Here is a 24,492-nt window from a genome sequence, read left to right as displayed (position 1 = left end):
CTGTGACAGCCATATGGTTAGTTTGGTTCAGCTACTTTTGTGGCAAAACCCAAAGATCATGTATAATAACAGCTGCACAGCAGAACCAGTTTTCAGAAAACTAAACAAGTGTGTGCACAAGGTCCTGTGTTTCCTTCTGTAGGTGGTCTCAAGTCAAAGGAGATGCAGGCAGCAGCACTGCAGCAGGTTGTCGTGATTCAGTAGACGAGGTCAGGTTTGGCCCTGCTGTGACTTTTTAAATGTTGGTCAAGAAGCCAATTTAATTCTTCACAGCAGTGTGGCTCATGCATAACAAGCTGCTGTATGAATCCAAAGCAGTCTGTAGTGGGAGAGCCATCTCATAGAAGAAGACTGATGTGTGTTTCTGCTCCGAAACACTGCTGTGTGATGGGAGGGATATCGCGTGATTGAATGGATGTACATTTTAAAACAAGCACATGTGAAGTTGAGTACCTGAGCAAGTGAACAGGTAAACATTCTGACAGCGTGCTCTCACACACAGCATCTGTATTATGTTACGTTCATTCACATTTTTATGGCTTTACATCAGTGACAGCCGTTGTTCTATGTTCATCCGTCCATATTATGTCTGTCGGATTCTCGTGAATACGATTTCTCAGGAAAATCGGATTTCTTCAAATTTGTCACTTTGATTTTCTGAACTCATAAATGGTGGACGGACTCACCGTTATGTCGACCACAGGTTTCTTATAAGCCGTATGTAACGCTCAATATGTGCATGCCTGGCCGTCGCCATCTCTGCAGTGTATGACTTCTCTCAACCCCTGGCAAGTCCAAATATTGGTAGTCAGGTGGAGCGTTGGAGCAGCTGAGACAAGCTGGTTTATGAAATCTACTCACACAGCTCGAAGCTATGAAGCTAGCTAAGGCTAACAAGCTAGGCTGTTGCTGTGCTTACACCATAGCCTGTATAATAAATAGGTTCATGCAGAGAGCAACTCAAATGTTTCACACAAATTTAATTTGTTATACAATAACTTGTTGTCACAGAAACCTGTGTTTTTTATTATGAAGCACAAAGTAATCACCTGCAGTAGATCTACACATTTAACTCTACTGCATTCATTTGACATCAATAGTTACTGGAGTGTAAGACCATACATATTAAGTACTCAGAGTATATAAGATAGTATTAGCTTCATTCTAACCGTATTAGCTTCAAATATTATTTATCAGTGCGGGCCCACCAACATTACCTCCTAACTTTGATGCAGGAATAGAAAAGTGAAAGCAAAAATGTTCAGTTCGATAGTTTATTTATATAGTGACAACAGAAGTTATCTCATGACACTTTCCAAACGGAGCAGGTCCAGACCAAACTCTTTAAATTAGTCATTAATACAGAAAGTATGAGACGATGTTTGGTGAAAGAGTTCACATCTTTCCAGAGTGTGAGAAGAAAGAGGCATTGATGTATGTAAGAATTTTCATCATTATCGCATCAGCATAATACCTTTTATGAGAGTATTTAGGTGCCTGTCCAAACATTTACTAAATCACCAACAAACTGTGACTTATGTCATTTATTTATATTTTTGAAGCACAGTTTAATGCAAAATACTGAAGTTTTAAGGCAAAGTAGTTTCTGTTCCATCCAGATGATGGCGATGTTTTGTTGGGTGGAATGTGCAGTTTTATGTGAACCATGGATGTTCCTGCATCTCTTCCAGGGTAGCGCGGTTGTCCGGGTCTGCCGTCAAACACATCTTCAACAAATCCAGGCAGTCTGGAGGACAGACATGAATTGAAAAAAGTGTCAGCTGGAGTGACCTTTTGGAACATGGAAGGAAAAAGCTTGCACACTATCAGTACCAAAACCTAGAACTGTATTGAAACCAGCATTGTCTTACCTTGGGACACTTTGAGCTCATTTAATCCACTTACAAAAGCCCTTTGGTTCCTAAGGAACCTCTGGGTGCTAAAGTCACTGGTTTCATGCAGCAGCTCATAAAGTAGTGTGCCCAGTTGCCAGACTGTGGTGGGACGGGCCTTGTATTCCCTCTCTTTGTAATACTCTGGCGGGGCGTAATCAAGGGTTCCTGTCAATACAGAGAAAGAGGCAGAAATAAAACAAAGATGAGGAGTAAGTTTTAAACAAAATCACCTCACTCGAGATCTACAAAGGCATGATGAGCAGGAGTAGAAACCAGATGTCGTACCAGAGTAGCTGTTGTAAGGTTCACTTTTCTCAACGCAGCCACAGCCAAAGTCTATGATGCGCACTCGAGGGACATCAGAACCAGTTTCCAGAAGGATATTGTTTGCTTTGATATCCCGATGGAACACTTTCTGAGAGTGCATTTGAATGGCTGCATCCACCAGCTGTTTCATGATGTTCTGAGATAGAGATAAGGAGAAACAGACTCATTTAGAATTATATGAAGCAGGGAATGCTGGGTGATACTTTCTAATTATTTGACATTGTTGCAGCTTTCAGAGAAATTGTTGCTCAAAGTCCAGTTCAGTGCATTTGAGAGAACTGACCTGAGAACAGTGTTGATACCAAAAACAGCACAGTGCTGTTTGATTAATACTAAATCCAGTACTTTGTTTTGTTTTGTTTTGTTTTAGTTGAGACTCAGTGCAGCTTTAGGGTAACACCATACACTGACACAGAAACATGCTCCAACCAGCTTCAGTACCTTAGCCTGGGCTTCCGCCATGTAACCATTGGTCTCATCCAGGTGGGTCCATAGGTCCACAGAGGGAACTGGTCTCTCCATGACCAGGACAAGCCCGTGGTCCAGGTCATACCAGTCTAATAAGGTAGTGGCTGCATATTTCCCCACTGACTCTGGTCCACCTGCCGCTGTTTTCATGAGGAGCACCTCAGTGGGCAGTATGTGTGTCTCACCATTTATGTCCTAAAGGAGAAAGTATACAGAACAAATGTGTGTTTTAATCATTGACCGTATTTAATGATGGATGACATGACAGCTTCTCAGAAGTGAAGCCAAAACATCTCAACTGCTTCTTTGAAGCTGACTGCTGTGTCATGTTTAGTTTGGTTTTAATCATTGTAAGGGTAAAAGGCCCCAGTTGAGAGCTGAGTACTATCAAATAATTAATTGGGCGAGTGTATGGCCAGGAACACCTTCTCAAATGGCCTATTTTGTGAAATGATTCTATCTTTTTAATATACCGTAAACTTTTATGGCATTCAGTGTTGACATCAGTGTAAGAATTTCACTGTGCAGGGAAACCTGTTTCCTTACTGTACATATGACAATAAATGCTTTGAATCTTGAATCTGAATCTGAAGGTGCAGACTCTGGCTCCACATGACATTGCCATCACAAGATGGCAGAGCTCCTGTCCAGGATATTTTAGCTTAATTTTTGTCTACTGGATACGCGAAGATGTGTCATCCATCTTTATACATGAGGGTAATGGTGTTAATAGATGGGCGCCTGTGCGCGCATTGAACACCAAAGTAATGGGAAAGTGAGAAAAAAAATCAAGGATGTTTTAAGAGTTAATACTGAGACATCAGTTCAAATCACTCACAGCCAGTTGAACCTTCACTTTAGCTTGGGGGATGTGTTTGATCGCCACCTACAGGACAGAATCATCAGTATTTTTGTTAGTTCAGAGAGTTCAGAGAGACAGTGTTTGTATGTATGAGTTGAGAATAGGAACATAATACTTACTGGTAAATAATCAGCTTTTCTAATCCCAGCATAAACTGAACCAAAGCCTCCTTCTCCCAGCCTGTTCAGCTGCAGGTACTTGGCTTCAAACTCTGGAACACACACAAACACAAACACAGATTCATGTTTTATGATAGTTATGAGGAGCATCTTACCACAACAGCTGTGTCCAGATGTTGTGGTTGAAATCAGCGATTGTTAGCCTCTGGGTTAGTGAATTCTTCTACTGTTATGCATCATTCTGATAATATTCTTCATTTGTTAATTCAAAACATCTGGTTTCTTTTAATGGCAGTTTCAAATAACAAAAAATATACTGACATTTTTGGAAATAGGATTACATGGTCTCATTAGTTAAAATGTTTTATGTTGTTTGTTGAACTGGTGCAAAAATCAAAAAGTCAAAAGAACAAGTGGTCATCTGATTTTCTTCTGCACTATTAGCTTACCTCTGCTTGCAGTCTCTGAGTTGGATATGATCCAGTTCTTGGGAGTAGACAAGTTATTGGAGGTCGAAGAGCTTTTGGAGCTCTCCGATGTCCTGGGAGTGTCTACTGCTAGCCGCAGGTCAACACTGGTCTCCTCCTCAGACACTTTGCTGGGTTCAGCAGTGTTGGTGTTGGTGTCAGTGCTTCCAACCCTCTGCTTCTTACTGGGGGACTCTCTTTGGAAGCTGGACTTTCTTTTGGTCCCCTGAGTCAGCACAGCCTCTGCTGACCCCTTGATGGGGTTGCTGGCAGTCTTTCGTTTTTTTCTCTGCATTTCCAGATCTGTGCAGGCCTTCCTTTTCTTGGTCACAACCTTACATTGGTCGCCACCGTTGTCTTTGGAGGTGCTGGCCATGCTCTCTACAAATAAGACAAATCTTATCTGATGATTGACAGTTTCTAAGAGTGAATTTCAGGTCTGTGACATAAACTTTTTTGAGCACAATTCTGTGTTATATTTTTACAGCAGTAGTTACTAAAATCTGCATGTGAAGACCATACGTATTAAGTAGTCAAGAGTAGACAAAATAATATCAGCTTTGATATTAAAATGCTGCTGATATATAAATGTAACAATGATAATATGTAATGAGTACTTTGTTTATCTGCAGGTACATTTCGCTTTTTATTCTTTTTTTTTCTTTTATTTGCATAAAATTTTGAATGCAAATTATTTTCTGTGTTAAACTGATATTTTTACTAAAGTTACACTTGTTACTGCCTTTTCACACACACTTTACCACAAAGTCATGTTCACACACAATAGTAAAAACTCCTTTAACAATCTCATCATGAAGTTTGAATGCTGTAGCTGGTTATAGCTGTTATTGCTGGTTTTAATAATATCCCAAATAATTTTCCAGACACATACAAAAGTCTGTATCTTGAAACACAAAAGAATAAGGAGGATTTCTGCACTAGAATCAAGAAGGTACTTAAAATTTAGAAATACTTGAAATAAAACTAGTTGCATGGGAGTTCTTTCAATTTAATTAACATATTTTCATGTATTTGTTGACGTCTTAACTTGTATTAATCAAAATATACTGAACTACAGTCAAAATGATTTCATAGGAAGGTTTTTTGTAATCCATGAACTGCAGCTGCAGCTGTTTGAGAGTTTCACACTCACCTGAATTGCTCGTGTTGTCCGAAGAATGAAAAGTCTTTAACTTGTTCGTGAACGTGTTATTCTGTAAACGCTCTCAAGGAGAAAATACGTTTCTCTGAATATCCAGAAGCTGTGCTCAACTGCTTACCTGCTGAACTACTGACTGTTAGTTCATGTAGAACCTGTCTGTGTCTTTGTTCTAAGACCCTTGATGCCTTTAATGTGTCGAGTTCCATTCCATGACATCGCTACTAGAACACAGGCTGAAATTACCATAGTGACCTGGAATAAAATAATAATAATATTAAAGTACTTTAAACAAATGGCCATCAAACACAAAATAGTCAAAGTCCAAGCTGAAAAGATTATACAGTGTCATCAGGGGAACCCAAAGACAAAGTTTTGTTTTCACTCTTTTCTTTTCACTGTTAGTTTATTTTTGCACACAAACCATTTGAAACAAAGACATAATTTCAGCATTTATTCATTTTGACTGCATTTGTTGATCAGTTTATTTTTTTGGCCATTTGGTACAGCTAATGTCGTGTCCCCAGTGAGTATTAGACAGAAGACATTGGAAATGGATTTGTGGATTGAAATGAGTTTATTTGCAAAGAAACTAAACAAGCCAGAAAACTGTCATATTTATACAGGACAAAGGTCCTATGATCTGAAACAATGACACAACACTTAAAACTGAGGGTAATCCTCTTCAGAGCGTTACATGCATGTCTGGACAGTCCTGGCCCGACAAGTCTACACTAACATTCACTCAAAATCACAGAAACTTCTGATAAATGTGAAAACTTGTTGGTTGATGTGTCCATCTGTAAACTGAAGGTTAAAAGGAAAGTAGTTACATTAGTTAGGCTGCATGCTCCTGATGTACAGTCTACCTGTTTGTTTACTTATACACCTGCCTAAACATACACACTCTGCCCTTGCAACCAGAGTGTCCCACAATGCTAAGTGGAGATGTTGCTAAAGCTGTTGGCAAGCTGCACACACAAAAACAGCACACTTCCTGGGTAGATACAAGATGTGTTGAACTGATCATGATGAGTTACTCTGAGAAATGCTTTGAACAGGCAGGGATTATGAGGTGGCTTCACACACAGCTGTGATCATCATCATACATGAGAGTCCATCAGCTGAGCAGCCCACACCACAATTATTTAAAACATATTAAATTAAAAATGTCTTTGCAGTCATGTGTCTCTGATCCAGTGTTTGTCGGTCCTGCCCCTGCATGTTTTAGGTGCTCCCACACACCTGATTCAAATGAACGACTCGTTAGCAGGCGTCTGCTGAGCTTGATGACGAGCTGCTCATTTGAATCAGGTGTGTTGGAAGAGGTCAGCATCTCCAACATGGGGGGTGGAGGGAGACACAGCTGGATGCAGGAGAGAGAAAGACGAGACTGACCCAGTGTGTAGGTGGAGGGAAACATGAGTAAACGCTGAACTATGACTCGTGTTGAGAAAAACTTAACAGTGGGATCATCAGTTCAGTCGGTTTGCTCACTAACAGGAAGGTTACAAACCTGCAGGTCAGCTTCTGCACCACATTTCTTTTCTGTTCAGCCTTCAGTGACTCCAACCTGTCAGCTCCACATTCACAGCACACAGGACACAGCAGTGACTCTGTGCAGGTCACTGACAGATACTTTCAATATAACTAACAAAACAAATGCTGCATGTCAAACATCAGATCTTCTCAGGAGAAGTTGGCAGTTTGAATTAAATTCAGTGTCAGAAGTTATGTTCAGACTGAGGTCCCTGTGTGTGTTTCCTGCCTCAGAGAACCAGGAGCCTTTCCTGTTTGGCAGCCCGGGGATGTCGTTGTCTGTGGCATTAAAAACAGCCTCACTGAAAGGTTTGTGTCTGCGACACAGGCCAACACAAACACCTTTATACACAGTTACTCCCATCGGTGCTCTTTCCCTTGGTCCAAACATCTTTTCTTGACACATAACGTGACAGTAAGTATTCCTGGATCCTCTTTTCATGTTGCTTGTAGATTTTTCAACCATCCTTTCACATTATAATTAATACCCAAGAACATACTGAGGTTTGTTACCCACCTCGGTCTTTGTCATAGGACTTGTTTGTGAAATTGTCTTGCCTGCTTGAGAATCTGGCAAACAAAGCCAGAGTTAAACATAAACACAAACTTCATCTTCAATCAGCAATCAGCTCTCAATCAGCAATTTCCTGGTAACTCAACTAGATGAATTATGTTCTGCTGTTCTGATGTTAGATGGCGCTACATTCAGGAACCCCTGAATGAACCTTTAAGTACCTATTTATTCTCAAATTGACCTAAATGCCAGTAATTGTGTTGAAGATGTTATTTAATTATGTCATGATTTTTAATACCAGAAATAACTTTTTACAGGCTGCATGAGGGAGATCACTTGACACAGAGAGGGAGACAAGGTGAACCAAGAGAGGCAAAGATTTAGTCCTCCAGCTGCCACGTTAAAACCCTCGATGTCTGTGAGCTGCATGAAGAAAGGTGGTGTGACAGTTTAATACAGTTAAAAGGTTTCTGCTGTGGAGCTCAGATCTCCACTTTAAGCTTCCACACTCAGACATCTATCAGAGCTGTACGAGAGGAAGAGTAGGAAAAGGAGCGTGTATTGTAAGAGTCAGACAGACAGAAAAAACTGATTTGAAACATGATCACTGTGTCCGAGTTCTTCAAAACAGGTGAATAAATATTTACATACATTTACTGTATTAAAACTGTTTATGTTCACACAGTGGTCTTGTTTATTTTCAAGCAAACCAGCATCAATACACATCCCCTTCCACCCAATAGCCTTCAAGCAGTTTAGGTATTTTTTGGTACAGATTACAAATATTAAATGTTAGATCTGTGTCTCCTTTTGTGTGCTAATATGGAAGTTACTGGTGTTTGTCTGCACCCCAAAAACGCTTCTGTGTCTCCACTTTTCTCCTCACACAAAATTTATTTACTTTTTAATTTATTTATTTTTATCGGTTGTATTCTAATCAACTAATGCCATTTGTTTTTTTTTTTTCACTAGCAAGTCTGTGGAGCTCTAAAACTCTAAACCGAGAACTATTCAGTATGTAATTAAAAGTAGAATTAAAACTGTCACAAACACCTTGGGTACCGTGCAGTACTGATTTTGGAGCATATAAGGAACAGGCCTAAAGGTTCTATCTTTGTCAAATCAAATTGGGAGTATTTTCAAAAGTTTCTTTAAAACTATTGAAATGATTTTTGGTGCAGTCGTCACAGCATCAAGAGGGAGGACTGTCGTATAGACATGATGTGTGTAAACGATTAAAGCAATTTAGTTCCATTTCTTTAACCCATTATACTTGATGCAGAGTTAAGTGAAACACTGCATTTATAGCCATGGAGAAATAAAGAACATTTAATTTTCTCTTCAAGACAAAGAAATGCACCCAATGTGCAACATGTAATTCATGCTAAAACCAATGTCACAGCTCAGTAATAACCTACAGATTTGCATGAGTTATTGTTATTAGCTCATGAACCTATTACCCTTACATGAGGATGTATAATGGAATGCTGCGCGACAGTGACAACTGATACTATCAGCCATTTCATATCCTCAGTATAGGTTGGAATTTGCTGAGCCATTTGCTCAATAGTGACACTGATTAAGTTAAGTCATTCATTTATGTTATTTAGTTTATCTTTCAAATAACTTGGTCTTTGCTTGATGTCTACTTTTATCTTTTAGAGAAATTGTTCAAATGTGCATCCTTACTGACCACAGCCATTATTCGTCAAAATCAATTTTGACTCACTTTACAAAATTTGCTCAGAATTTGTTTTATTAAAGAAGTTTCCGTACAACTAACCAGAAGATGCAACTGCTCCATGCTTCCTGAGCCTGTGACACTGGCACACTAAAGTTACTAGCTGATGAGTATCTTTGCCAGTTCTAGGCCACATGTTTTTGTTCATCACTTGCAAATGCTGTAAGCTTGCCTTAGTATGCAATATGCAGTCATATTTTGATTACTTTTTTCAAGCTATCGTTGTCTTATTTGTAAATAAAGAGTCATATAAAGTAAGAGGTTTGAAGTTTGAACAGTTAGAGTAATTACACAAATGCTGTTGACCTGCTTATGATGCCATAGGCTCTGCCATACTCATCAGTCCAGTCCTCCACTACCTTTGCTCCCTCTTCAGCTCTGGCAAACTAATCTTTGCTGGTTGATGGAAAACACGTTGCTCCTGGTGTGTAAACACCTCGATGCAGACTTCAGTTTAAAATTTTTAGCATACGGAAGTACAGAGAGACGTTTAATCAGCATTGTGTGAACTCTTTTGGCAAGGGCCGTATGTAATAGTCTTGTAAAATCTATTTACTTTTTACTTTATTTGTTTTTATCAGTAGCAGTCATGTTCTTTTTTGTATTGTAATCAACTAATGCCATGTGCCAAGGTCTGAGTGTTTAGTTTTCAACCAAGTAGAAAAAAACACAGTCCTCATCTAAAAAAATGTCCACTCGAAACCCCAATGCTCTTGAAACAAGCGTCCCAATGACTTTTGGCACATGCACAATTAACGGGGACACTGCGTCAAGAAAAAACTAGGCTCTACAGTCCGCAATGATGTCCTCTGGGGCACATGAGCCGTACAAAGTCTGGGTTTCAAAAGAGTCTTGTTCTCTTATAGGGTATGTGACAAAACAAACAGATAAGAGATATTACAAGGCTGCAGAATTAGTACTCGATGATGATGATGATGACGACTTGATGTATTAATCTTGATACTGAAATCAAAGTAAATATTCAGTTACTTATCAACCATATAATACACACGCACAATATAAATCTCACATTTGTTACTCTGATTTGAGATCTGATCTGATCTACTTCCTGTCCAAACAAACCTCATGAATGACATTTCTAAAACAAAATACAAACACAGATTGGCTTAGAAAATACATGTTGGCGTCGTGAAAATCAGCAAAATTAAAGCAAATTGCATATTTATAAGCTCATGATCATATTAGTAAGGTATAGTGTTGTTGTTTCTTCTCTGATATTCTGAAAATTCTAAACACATAAACACACACTTTCCTTTGGTTTTACAGAGGTTACCCAGCCAAGAAAAGACCATTAATTAACACCATGGTCTGCTGATTCTTGACTGTAAAGCACTGTGTGCAGTGCATTGTTAGTATAACATGTATTAATTCAACGTTTCTTAGTTCTGTTTTGAGACGATAGTTGACCAGTTAGCTGAGATTGGTGTCACGTAAGTACTGCCTCTCTACCACACACAGACTGTCAATAACAGTGTGTTCAGAAGCAGTAATTAACCACGAGTAAGTGAAAATGAACACATGCACGCACAGTAGAATTTAGATGAAGTAACTCTGTTTCATCTGAACTTGGCTCTTTTTCAAACAAATTCCCGACTTTACCCTGGTATACAGGGCCTCACAGCTTATCTGTATTTCATGGCTGTAGAGGATTGATAGAACTGCTGATTTAAGGATGAACACAATCTGATCAGAACAAAACTTAGATGCAAGTCCTATATTCATTAAGTATTCCATCCATCCACCTAGGATCAATGTAGAGTAGCCAATTAACCTGATGTGCTTGTTTTGTGGGAGGAGTACCCAGACAAAACCAGGCACTGGCAGACAAAGGGAGAAACTACACACAGAAGGGCTCAGACCATTATTCGAACCTGGAACCCTCTTGCTATGAGGCAACAGTGCTAACCACTGTGCAGCCTAAGTAAAAAAAATTCAATTAAAGTGTCAAAAATTGATGTATTAGTGTGATTCTCTTGAGCAAACTGTTCTGTTGTAGGACAGACTGAAATATCTCAGTAACAATTGAATGGATTGTGATTAACAGTTTGTACAGACGTTCATGTCCAAAAGTCCAGAAAATGAACTGTAATGACTTTACTAAAATTTCCTCTTGTGCACCAGAAGTTTTTTATTTGTCCACTGAAATACACTCAGGGGCCACTTTGTTAGCTGCTTCTGCTTATAAAGGCAAAAATTGAATCAGCCAATTACAAGGCAATAATTAAATGCATGAACAAGAGCAGACATCGTCAAGAGGTTCTGTTATGGTTCAGGCAAAAAATTTGATCTTAGTGAAATACTTCTTGGCTCCAGCGAGGTTTAGGTATCTTCATCTCTCTGATTTCACACACAGCCACCCCTTACAGAGAGTCTGCAAAGAATTTGCTTTTTTTAAATAAAGAAGCCAAAAATGAATGTAAGACCTCTGAATAAAGTTGTTCTAAATGCAGGTCATGTGAAACCTTTACTCGAATGGACTACAGCAGAAAAGGACTACAGCAGGCTCTTATCCTGTCATCTAAGAACAGGAAACTGAGGCCTGCTAGTAACCAAAAAGTACTTTTAGTGGATGTAACTTTGATCATCAACTTGCCCTAGAAGATTTTGTTTCCTTGTGTGCTGTCATAAGATTAACTTGTGTGTACTGAATGAATGTTTGTTGAATGGATTTTCATGACATCTGATGCAGACCCCCTCAGGATGAATTATAATAACTTTGGAGATCCATTTTTAATCCACTGCCAACGTTAGGACAAACTTCTAATTTGTCCTCTACTTTGTTTCATGATTTGTGAAACTTATGCACTCCCATCAGCCTCTGCTGTACTTTTTGTTCAGGGCTAATAAGCAAATGCTAGCATGATAATATGCTAAACTTGTTGGTGAATACATTCAGCATTGTACCTTATAAACATCCCCATAGTCACTGTAAGCATTTATGTATGCTGATGTTGACATTTCCGCTTAAAGCACCATATGAGGACTGTCACGGTGGCCAGAGGGGAATCCGCCAGAAACGAACATTCAAATGGCCATACTGACTTAAACATATGTTTCCCTTAAGCATCTCTGGAGTTTTCTTAATACCACATTATACTGTTTTAGTGAATATAACTGATGCTTTTGACAGGGCATTATCTTCCATCTTCCTTCTTTCTTGTCTTTTTTTTTATTTTCTTTTTCACCCATTTTTAATTCTTACAAATATCTTTTGGTTGTAGATGCATTTTCAGCATCAATTTTTTTCAAGCGTTTGCTGTTTTTCTGTAACCCGTTTTTAGTAATCTTCAATGAAAAACTGCACCAGAAAGATCACACACAGTAGTTAACACAGCATAGTCAGAGCTGTGAAAAAGAATTCTTAACAAACTCCTAAATCAAATGGTCCATCTGTTGTTACAGTACAGAAGACACTAGCTTCAATAACAGCTGTTTTAATACAATTCATTTGGGGAAACATTTGTCTTGTCTCTTATTAGCATGTGTAGGTTTCCTCAGGGAAGATAATTCAAAGTTCCAGCAGTTTAACAAAGCATAAGGAGGGATTGTAGGGAATAGAGAACAAGCAAAATAATGGCATCAAATGATTCAGACCCGGAGTCAGCTGTGGCTTTGATTTCAGCCATTTAATATGGTGAAGAAGAGAAATAAAAAGTTCTAATATTGCAAGCATCATGGGCACAGTCATGAATATGTTATGTATTTATGAGGTGAAACAGATTATGGATTGTGGAATGCTTTGTTTTCTTAGGGATTTAATTTACTTTCACCTTTTGCTCCTAATTCCCCTATTTGCTTAGCTTATCTCATAGAATTCTGCCTTTTGGTTCTGCAAGGTACTTGCAGCACTCATTTTTTTCACAGAGTTGAGCATTAACATGATGTCAGTGCACACCATAAATCATAAACTGATGATACACGGGCTTGACTTTCTTCATAAGTCACAAATTGGAGCCAAAACAAGCATTTTTTTCTCTCTCTGGAAACAGTTTGGTTGTCTTTGAATTTGTAGTGTGTATTTGGTTGTGTTGTATGTTTTGGCAGCTCGTTTCCTAAATGGTGCAGAAGTATTTATTTTTAAATTGATGAAAATGTTTTCTTAATCTGTGTTTTGTCTGTTTGAATCTGTTTTATTAAGTTGCAGTGTGTAGAGCTCTCTTGTCTACCACAATCTTGTAAAGCCTTCTGTTTATACTCATAACATTAAGGTACAGTAGTGGAAATGCAAGGGTATATTGTAGATGTACATTTTTACATTGATTTTAAGTATCAAATCTGTGTAGTTTTCTGTGTAGTGTAATCTGTGAGTTTGAATGAAGAATACACAAAGGAGCACAGAATGCTTTGTATTGTACTTTGAGCCTTTGAGTAAAGTTATAATGAATTTATTATTTCTTCTTTTCTTAAATTTACTTTCTGGAACATGTGGAGCTTTGAACTCGAGACAAGCAGTGCTCTTTATTAATACGTTAGAGACATTTCTCTGGTTAGCTTCTTTTTTTTACTTTTAAAGTGAGTTTGTAGATGTTTTTCCTTGCAACAATAGTCAGGATAGATTAGAAAGGGGTATGCGGAAATCTGTGTGTGTGTGTGTATGTGTGTGTGTGTGTGTGTATTTGTGTGTGTGTGGGTAACGTTAACTCATGAAGCAAAGCAGAATAAATTGAAATGGATACTAGGGCAGAGCAGGAGGTAACACTGATAATTGCTCGTGTACTGTGGAGCGCAAAAACATCTTCTCTGAGTTTTCTCTTAATAGCAGTGAACAACGTTCCGTGCTGCACTGCTGCACTGTCTCTGTCCATGGTGCTAAGTTGTTAAGGATAACTGGAGTCAAGGAGGCCATGGCTAGTTGCGCTGTCAAAGTTAATTGCGACTCTACTGTCTGTACAGTAGGCAGAAAGGAAACCAGCATGTTATTTCCCAAATAAATCGGTGTCAGGCCTGTGTAACTGGCAGATGTCTGTGTTTAGAAAGTGGCCTTCATGAAACCTGAGTTCTGAGAGTTGGTGGAATACAAAGACTAAGTGTAAGGGAGTCAAAAGAATTAACAAAACTGAATTGGATTGTCTTGTTAACATTAGCCTTGTTTGCATTGTTACTGTGCACATGTTGGCATGCTATGCAGACATTAAAATTTTGATCAAAGCTCCTCTGTTATTTTGGATGAGGCTCAGAGAACATGACCCAAAAACTGGATGCAGAACCAGGATATCAGACCCATTAATAAATAGACGCCAGTTCGGAACACAAAAGAGGCTGTCAACATAGAAATACAAATCTATAAGGTAAGACAAAAGCACAAACCATGAAAGAGTCCAAAAACGTGAGTAGTAAGGGAAATTACTGGAACGTACTGTACAAGCGAACATGGCGAACTGGCAACATACACTAGGGGAACAGGAGTGCATATGAATGGGAGGTAACAAGACACAGGTGAAACTAATCAGGGTGGAGCTAGTAATCACAGTGGTAGGAAGCAGACCAAGACAGGACGTGTAAAGCAAAAGTAACACAGCAGATGACAATCTCACAGTAACACAGGAAACACAGGGTACTGCTAAACAGTCCAACTGAGGGGTATGTCAACCTCTGTACCAAAGTGTAGTCTCACAGAGCCACCAGCATGGCTATTTACCATGTGCACCATTTAATGTACAGTATTGACATGTTCATATTTTCTAATTATACATAAACACATTGGCTTACACTGATGGGTATGTGAATATTTTTACACGTGAATAGTTATCAAGAAAGTTTGAGTTAATAGTTAGATTAAAAGTGAATTCCTGTACTAAATTTCGATCAATTCATCCAATATCTTTTAAGACATTTCACTTGCATTTTTTGCCTCTTGTCTGTGTGTGCAAGTTTAAAGGACTAAGAACAAGTACAGTGTAGTGTAGGTGTGATGTTCAGACACAGATCTGTGATCAGGTCATTCAGTTGTTTTTAGTAATAGGTTTGAGCACATTTAAAGACATTTACAGCTTGTTTCAAGTGCAGACGTTTTAGGAGACTCTAACTGCAAATTGTTCTGAGAGATGGAGTCAACTTGAAAGGGTGGACCATACTCAGGCAACTGGTATGTACTGTATACTGTGAGAAGCAGCTTCATGGATTATCAAGTTTGAGGAATAGAAGTGAGCCGATAGGCATTTGAAGCAACAGCAAACTTACAACCAGAGCCAGTACATGGCTGCCACTTGGCTGTTTTCCTCAGGTTTGTGGCCAAACTTGAAATCTGGCTAAGCATCAAATCTGGGCCTTCTACAAGAAAAATTTACTGCAGAAACATCATCATTTTGTTGTAATTAAATGGACAGGTGGCTTTATTCTCTTGTGACATGATGGAAATTGAAGGGCTGGAATCAAGAATTAAACCTTTAGGGTTCCTGTATTGCAGGCCAGAATTATGCAGCTGAAACAAGCAGTGTGTGCTGTAGTTTAAGACTCAGGCTGTGTTAATAAGTCCACAGGAGGCTTATGGCCTGTAGTGCGCTTACAGCTACAGTCTTATGCTGCTGAAGTCTTTGTCATCAGGACCCCAGGGTTCTGAAACAAACAGCCTGAGGAAACCAGGCAGACTCAGTCAGTGCTGTGTTATAAATCACATTTCACACTGTAGCATACTTTTATTGAAAATAAAGTAGAGTAGACTGATGGCAGCTATAGTGGATGGTAGTGAAATGAAATGCCTGGAGCACTCTTGTCTTGAGATTTTCCATCAAGCCATTCCAAGGAAGGGGGATCAGAGTCTCCTGTTCACATGGGGTTCACATTGAGGTGGATTACTTCCCTTATTCTCATGTTCTCATGTTATGCATTTATTTATGCCTTTTATTTCCCCTGCTATCTCTAGTTTATCTGAAGCGAAGTATTTTCTTTTGCTGTGTATATACTGCCTGTATGTACACAATGAACAGAACTACTAATTTCAAAACTTACCACAGAAGCTAAAATTAATCCTACGATGATGATTTTATTACACCAAGGTTGCTCACAAGCAACACACATTATTTTAGAGTTGTGAAACCAGCCATGACTGCAGTCTTAAAAGGCACACCTGTCAATGTAGTGTCATGCATAATGTATGACAGCAACCACTCTGCATGCCAAGATAGACAGCATTTACATTTCATCCGCGTGACTGATGGTCATTGCGGGTTTGACTCCAATATAAAGCAAGGCTTGACTAGTCTCTGGTAATCAGTAGTCTCATCTTCTATGAATCTGACAGCAAATCATGTTTTTCATCACTTTGTTTTGATGAGATTCCATCTAACGTTTGTTTTGTTTCTGCCTTTGTATTGCTGTTGGCATGTTATAATGAACACTTTGTTCTTTTGCATTGGGCCCAAAATACAAATGAGCAGTGCGATAGAAACACTTGGATGATGTGAACTCACTTTGCAAACACAATCTACCTACATCAAACCTCACGAGAAACTGAAAAGAAAACATAAATGAGCCAAAATACAAACTGAATTAATGAGAAATATCCTGCTCAAAGTGGTTGTCATGTATTATTATTATTTGTTATTCATTATTAAAAGACCTGATTGTCTCGTTCCATTTCAGAATCGGTTCTGCAGTTGTTTTTTTTTTTTTTCTGTTGGTGTTATGTAGAAACATACACTGTAAATCATACTGTAAACACTGTCACTGTCTGATATTGTAGTGATTTTGTGTGAATTTTATTGTGGCTGCAAACACACAATTGACCCTGGCTGTGTGTGTGTGTGACATGCTGCTGTACCAGCTGCATAATGCAGCTCTAACAAAAATAATTTGAAGGTCCTACAGCTCACAAGAACCGTCACTGACCTTTACTTTTCAGTATATTAAATTTGAAAATCTTTTCACATAGAATAATCTTGCCAAACCTTCCTGTTTGTAGTTTTCTTTCTTTCTTGCATTTTTTAAATATTTTTTTTCTTACCAAGATGAAAAAAATCAAATGTATGACCTCAGCTTTTATTCATGACACTGTTTTCTGTTTGGCAAAGATTGCTATTCCGTTCGTTCACAGAGCAGTTTTCCATCTTCCAGATGTTTACCCTTGGACTCCATGTGCTATTTTAGAGATGAAGTTGGCAGAGATGGGTGTTTCAGGGTCAGGAATCTCTGGAAGCCTACATGAACAGCAAAGGTCTCAACAGATGCCTCGGACTTTATTTTATAATACTTGTTTTATCGGACAACGTTTTTGGTGTCAAAGGGTTTACTTGTTGTGGTAATTGGGTTGTCGTTATTTTAGAGTAAATAAACAGAACTCTGCTTGTATGTATGTTGTATCATGACATTAGCAGAAATACTGTAAGAAATGGAGATTGTAATTATAAGAATATTTACGTCAGTATGACATACAATTATTAACACTGACAGTTACTGAAAGTAGTCAGTCTACCAAAACTACAGCAGTGAGTCTCACCAAAATGTGCAGACAGTTGACAAAGTATTCACAGGCTATCAAGCTCTGCTGTCTACTGTCTGACTCACCTGAACGAATCTGGTGAGTCCTAAAGCCCTAAAACTGGTCTCTTCAGTATTGTTTTGCTGTATAGGCAGCAGGTGGGCCTGAACAGAAAGTATCAGAGTACAGTGAATATGCTCCGTGGGTGCAGTGCAGATCTGCATAGACCCTGTGCCTGCTTACAAAATGCCACTGTGTTGCACTCATTCATTCTTAATTTTCCTGGGTCGCAGTTGTTTGCTGTTGGTTAATGGAGAGGGAGAAAGCAGTTTGTCTGCAACAGTTTATTTGTTTATACTATTGCCATTATTAGTGAAAGAATAAAATCGGTATATTAATTCTAAAATTCTAACCTTATAAACTAAAAACCTCCAAGGAAATATTTCGTCTGTTCCACATTTTCTTTATTTGTGACTTATAAGTTTGGTGAATCTATAGTCAAGTCCTGTAGAATATTCCTCAGCCTCATTGTCGCCAAAACTAATGTTGTGTTTTTTCCAAACCGCAGCTAATGTTTCATGCTACATTCGTCACACTGTCAGTAGGGGAGGGGGGAGAGAAGAAAAAATCGAGTTGTTCCAGTCTCGTATGAAAGAGTCAAATATTCACAATGTCAAGGCACAACCCAGGTCCAAACTAATCAATTGCCTCAAGAATGCAAAGATCCAGTGGGAAATTCTGAATCAGTAAGGACCCACTGCAGTAGAAGAGCACAGTACAGTTAGTGATATTGCTTAGTGAGTTGATTTTCCTCTGAGACTTCATTTTCATCAGTAAGTATCTACACAAAGCATGCACAGATATGGATAACTTACACATACATACACCATGAACTCCAGAGTTTTGATTGCATTGTTATGAGCAAACTTGTAGTCCTAACCAGTGGCCAGACAACAGTAGATAATAAGTAGAGCAACAGTTTCTCCAGCTCTCAGGGCAGTGTAATAAATCTGCTGTCAGGATTTCTTGGGGGAAAAACACCACATTTGTATGCACACAGATAGCTGGCTTTCTCCAGTGAGACCAGCCAACCTCCTTTTTCATTTTGAACCGTAACAGATACAGTTACGGCACATACCAGGAAAGGGAGCTCCTTAAATCCTCTAATAGAACAGTATATCACTTTAACATTCAAGCATCCATTCATCATATTTTAACAACATGTCATATGGCATGAAACGAGTAAAGTGATGTCACTTGTGTTATCCAGGGCTTATGATTACAGAAAATAATACACATAAGCTGTCTTCAATTGTAAAGAACAAAGAGGGAGTTTAATTGTATGCATTCACATTGCATGTGACAGTTTTGCCACAGAAGCAGCTTTTGCTGATTATTTTTCAGTTTACATTGTAGAAGAGAAGAAGAAGAATCAGCTTTATTGACAGTATATATATTTTTACATACACACACTGAATTCATCTTCTGCATTTGACCCATCCTTAGTTGAACACACACATGCAGCACCCGGCAAATTACATGCAGTGAAACACACACAGGAGCAGTGGGCAGCATCAAGCGCCCGGGGAGCATATTGCGGGGGTTAAGTGCCTTGCTCAAGGGTACATGAGCCAGGGGAGCATTTTTCGCATTAATCACTCCACTACACCCAAATTTTTCTTGCCCGTCCGGTGGGGGAATCGAACCGGTGACCCTCCGATCACAAGCCGCTTCTCCAACCTCTAGGCCACGGCTGCCCCCATAGAAGCACATTTATCCTACAAACATAAGCATGTTTTCAGCATTGCCTGCAGCCAGAATATTCCGCAGAGTGAAATCTCAGGCAAACAGAAAAGAAAAACAGAAGGAAACAGAAATAAACGTGAATAGCAGTCAGAAAAGGAGTATACTTTTCTTTATCCAAGAGTGCTGATTTCACAATGAAGAATGGTTCTCGTTTGTCCACATTTCTAACACATTTTAACATGTCCATGCCGAGTTGAGTCTAACCACTTTATATTCAGTACTTTAAAGTAGTATTGATAACAAAATATCATAAGTGAATCATGTGTTTTATTAAACGTCAGTGCAACTGTAATATAAATTGTTTAGAGTAAGAAGAAAAAAGAAGAAATACAAGAAATATTAATATCCTACAACTGTATGGAGCACAGTACTTAAAAGCAAATGTTGTCAGTGTTATAACTTGGATTTTCCTCATGCTAATACATAATTTGCTGTGCAATCATTTTCTTAATATTGTAAAGTAATTACCAAAGTAAGACCTCAGTTGTGTGCAAGATATACTTAATGGGCATTTTTTAAAACACAACAGGGAATTTAAAATCCAGAGTGGGAAGCTGAGCTCTTATGCAGTACGCCATAGTTTTGAACCAGGAGACACTGGAGCGTAACACAAATGTTTTATTCCATCCTCCTCCTCCTCCTGTCGGTCAACACTGACCTTGTTAACCCAGCCACACTTCACTACCCTCGACACAGCCAGTAAAATTACAGTTAGCTGCTGCTTTGACTTTCATATTAATAGGGATGATTACCTTACTTGGTGGATGGTTGAGACTGGGCTTAGTTCAACTAGCTGCATACAATATGGAAATAGATTTGATGGTTGATGATGTATTTGCAAAGGCTTGCTGTTTATTCTCATAATGTTTGAAATTTCATCCCCTTGAGCACCTAAAGGTTCTCTGAACTTATGAAATGTTTTAAACACTTGGCTCACTTAGTATGTTTACTTTTTTGTTTTTAAGTCTGTACTGATTCAGTATGTGGCAGACTCAGATTTCAGAGTGATTTTCCTTATGCAGATTTGGACATGTTTGTAATTCTCAATTATTGTCAGCTCACGAACACAGATTCAGTAAACTGACTGCAGATAAATTATACACAAGCGCCACAGCCAATGAATTTTCTTTTACAGTGATGCTAATCATCGCTGAGAGATCCATCTTAGATGATGAATGCACCATGGCAAGGTGGGGATTTTCTCTCTGTGATACTGAGGCTCAATGAGCTGCTGCCTCTTTGTCTCTTTGTCTAAAAGACTGGGATTGTGTCTTCTATTCTCTGCAGTCTAGCAGTTGAGGCAAGCAGACTGTGGATGTTTATGTGTTAGATGTATTATATATTTATCAAGATATTAGAAGTGAACAAATCAGATGGTCAGTGAACCTAAGGGAAAGGGTCAGCTATATAATAATAACCCGATGTAATGGAAATCTAACCTGTGCAGTGTGATAATGTGACAAGATTAGTCTCCACTGTGTGTTTATGATGTAGAAATTTTTTATCAGCAAATGTTTTGAATGATCATAAAAACTGTAATAGAGAGGTAGAGAGGGAGGGTGCACAGATACTCATAGCAACAGCAATAATAAATATAATAGAACTATAGGTAATAATGATATGTACAGTAACTACTATAATCATTATAACAACAACAACAATAATAATAATGTAGAAATATGACAAAATTCTAATAATAGCACTCAGCAGGAGGTCCAACCGGGATCCATGCAAACCTACGAGACAAGAGAGCACAAAGACTCCAGGATAAAAGCCAAGTTAGTAATATGCATTAATGGGACATGAATGTGTTCAGGAGAAGAGAGAAGTTCAGGGTATCTAGGGAGGTCCCTTGGCAGTCTAAGCCTATAGCAGAATAACTAGGGGCTAGCCTAGGAAAGCCTTAATGAAAAGCTTTATCAAAAAGGAAAGGTTAAAGTCTACTTTTACATTTTTGAAGATGCTGACACTCCTTATAAGATGAGTAAATGTTTCTCTGATAAAATGTGTTGCAATGGACACATACAGCCAGAAAGAATGGCATTGACTTATTTATTATTTTTTGGGAGAAAATTCATGGACTTTGCATGAAGTCTAATAGTAGTGTACAGGCTAAAATGTGAGACTTTTGTGCACAGTTTGCTTCACGTCCTCTGCACAGTAGATACCCTTATGCCCTACAGATACAACACTATTTTGATGATGTAGAGATCACCAGTTTCTAATACAAGATACACAGAATAGGTGCACTGTATTTTGCTTTGAGGAACTTTCCTTGAGATTACAATTTATTTCTGGCAAATTTTCATTTTGTCTCCTTTTCAATTCTATAGAGAGAGCGAGGCAAATAGGTTTAGCAGAAGACTACGGCCAACATTAGAAGCTGTTTGGTGCAAGATATTTGTCAGATGAAGTGGATATTCTTAACAGCATACAGCACAGTTGCTGATTTAAGGGGAGCAAAATTGATTTCAATATCACTGAAATTTACCAGACAGATATATGACTTGTTTTAGGATCTATTAAGGCCATGCAGTCTCTCTTCATCCCTTAAAGACATACTTTTTAATACTACTGATATAAATGGAATTATACATTTACACAAAGACTATAAAATCTGTGCAAAAAAGGGTAGCTTTATCAGCTGAAATTACTATACAGTGAACAGAATTAAAGCTGAAGGAGCCTGCTTGCATCCAATAAGTTCTTTTCACTCAGTAAGTGAATATTTTTTGTTGAGCATCACTGCAATCACACAGGTAGCAATCCAGCCTACTCTGTCTTCCTCTAACAAGGCCAGCTGCTACTGTAATTCATCATCATTGCTGTGTTTGGGAAAGCTCTTTAAGAGCAAACTAATTAGGGGAAATAAATGAAACTAACCCTCCTGTTATGAAAGTCAATTTGTCTCCATCAACAATACAGGGATTTTGAGTACATGTTGCTGCACACGTACATGTACAGTGCATCTGGAAAGTATTCACACCGCTTCACTTTTTCCACATTTTGTTATGTTACAGTCTCATTCCAAAATGGATTAAGTTAAATTTCTCCCTCAAAATTCTACACAAAATACCTCATAATTATAAAGTGAAACAAGTTTGCTTGAAATTTTAGCATTTTTTTTTAAAAAGGAAAACAAAAAATGTGACATGTACAAGTATTCACACTCTTTGCCATGACACTCAAAATTGAGCTCAGGTGCCTCCTGTTTCCACCGATCGTCCTTCAGAGGTTTCTACAACTTGAGTTGAGTCCACCTGTGGTAAATTTGGTTGACTGGGCATGATTTGGAAAGGCACACACCTGTCTATATAAGCCCTCACAGGTGACAGTGCATGTCAGAGCACAAACCAAGCCATGAAGTCGGATGGAATTGTCTATAGACCTCCGAGACAGGATTGTGTTGAGGCACAGATCTGAGAAAGGGTACGGAAAGATTTCTGCTGCATTAAAGGTCCCAAAGAGCGCAGTGGCCTCCATAATCCATAAGTGGAAGAAGTTTGGAACCACCAGGACTCTTCCTAGAGCTGCGTGATGGGGGTAAAAGGGCCTTTATCAGGGAGGTGACTAACAACCCAGTGGTCACTCTGACAGAGCTCCAGTGTTGCACTGTGGAGAGGGGAGAAACTTCAAGAAGGACAACCTTTTTTGCAGCACTGTACCAATCAGACCTGTATGGTAGAGTGGCCAGACGGAAGCCACTTCTCAGTAAAATGCATATGGAAACTCATCTTAAGTTTGCCAAAAGGCACCTGAAGGACTCTCAGACCGTGAGAAATAAAATTCTCTGGTCTCTTTGGCATGAATGACAAGCGTCATGTCTGGAGGAAACCAGGCACTGCTCACCACCTGGCCAATACTATTCCTGCTGTGAAGCGTGGTGGTGGTAGCATCATGCTGTGGGGATGTTCTGCAGCAGCAAGAACTGGGAGACTAGTAAGGGTTGTGGGAAAGATGACTGCAGCAATGTACAGAGACATCCTTGCTGATAACCTGCTCCAGAGTGCACTGGACCTTCCAACAGCACAACGGCCCTAAGCATACAGCCAGCATCACAAAGGAAAGAGACTGTAACATAACAAAATGTGCAAAAAGCAAAGCGGTGTGAATACTTTCTGGATGCAGTGTATACAGATTTTTTTATCTTACATTGTTCACACATATGGGTTTATGTGAACTAACAGCTAACACTGCATAGAGCTCATTGGGATCATTCTTCTGTGTGCAAAGAAACATGGTTTGTTTTTTTTTTTAGTTTTTGTTTCTGAGCTGCTTTTATCATCCAATTTTATGAGACATGTAACAGTGCATTGCATCCTCAAAATGCAAACCTCCTTTCAGCATGTGAAAATCTTGTTTTAAGGAGGATATTGAGTCCCCTTCTTCAGCCTTACTGTCTTCACTTTGTCTAGAATCAGTCAAGTCCATGGTATCTAACAAAAAACATAAAATCACAAAAAGTTTAGTATTGCAAATGTCAACTGATTTATAAGAAGAAGAAGAATCAGCTTTATTGGCAGTGTCTATTTACATGCACTGAGTTTTTAATCCATCCTTGGTTGAACACACATGCAACATCCAGCAAATTACATGCAGTGAACACATAGTTAGGGGGTTAGGTGCCTTGCTCAAGTGCATGTCAGCCATTAATATGACATAATATGACATTGTTAAAGTAAAAAAAAACATTTCAAACATTTTTCTGTTTTTTTTTAACTAAAATTGTCTGTTAGCAATACTTATACCGCTATACCTCAATGCTAATATATAAAATACAGTCAACAACTTTAAATTGCACTACCTTCAATTTCAATCCCTTCAAGTGTTTTTCCTTGAGGATTTGTAAGCGATACTTTCTACGTGGCAATTATTGGTTTTGAGCGTGAATATCATAGACTGCAACTTGGTCCTACTCATGGTTTTTGATGTCTGAGACCCGTGACAAGTTTGCGTAACCGTAGACCTGAAGAATTTGGAGTTCTGAGCACAACGTTCATCTGCATAAACCCTCAGGCAGTCCTGTCCTCTGTAAGGAGACAAATAGTGAGGTCTTGTGAACAGGAATTTGTTTTCTTCTGTTTTTCTTCTGGAATCTCACATTCTCTTCTTTTGCTCATAAGAGGTGTTAAGGCATGAACCAAGTCAAAGTTGCTGA

General features: G+C 38.7%; 2 protein-coding genes across 2 annotated transcripts in view; one reads left to right on the top strand and one right to left on the bottom strand.

Annotated features, from left to right (window-relative positions):
* Positions 1 to 24,492, top strand: part of LOC124058930 (limbic system associated membrane protein) — a 404,356-nt gene that overhangs the window by 38,609 nt on the left and 341,255 nt on the right. The gene's annotated exons all lie outside the window — the stretch shown is intronic.
* On the bottom strand, positions 1,121 to 5,340 carry LOC124058929 (serine/threonine-protein kinase pim-2-like). The gene is made up of 8 exons (XM_046388566.1): positions 5,292 to 5,340; positions 4,121 to 4,519; positions 3,672 to 3,763; positions 3,529 to 3,576; positions 2,664 to 2,885; positions 2,181 to 2,358; positions 1,872 to 2,060; positions 1,121 to 1,747 (listed from the first exon to the last, which is right to left on the bottom strand). The coding sequence occupies exons 2-8, from the start codon at positions 4,512 to 4,514 to the stop codon at positions 1,656 to 1,658; spliced, it is 1,215 nt and encodes a 404-aa protein (XP_046244522.1). The 5' UTR covers positions 4,515 to 4,519; positions 5,292 to 5,340; the 3' UTR covers positions 1,121 to 1,655.

The sequence above is a fragment of the Scatophagus argus genome, chromosome 5, assembly GCF_020382885.2.
Source record: "Scatophagus argus isolate fScaArg1 chromosome 5, fScaArg1.pri, whole genome shotgun sequence".
NCBI lineage: Eukaryota > Metazoa > Chordata > Actinopteri > Scatophagidae > Scatophagus > Scatophagus argus.
Note: the sequence above shows the minus strand (reverse complement) of the source record. Positions and strands in the feature narration are given on the sequence as shown.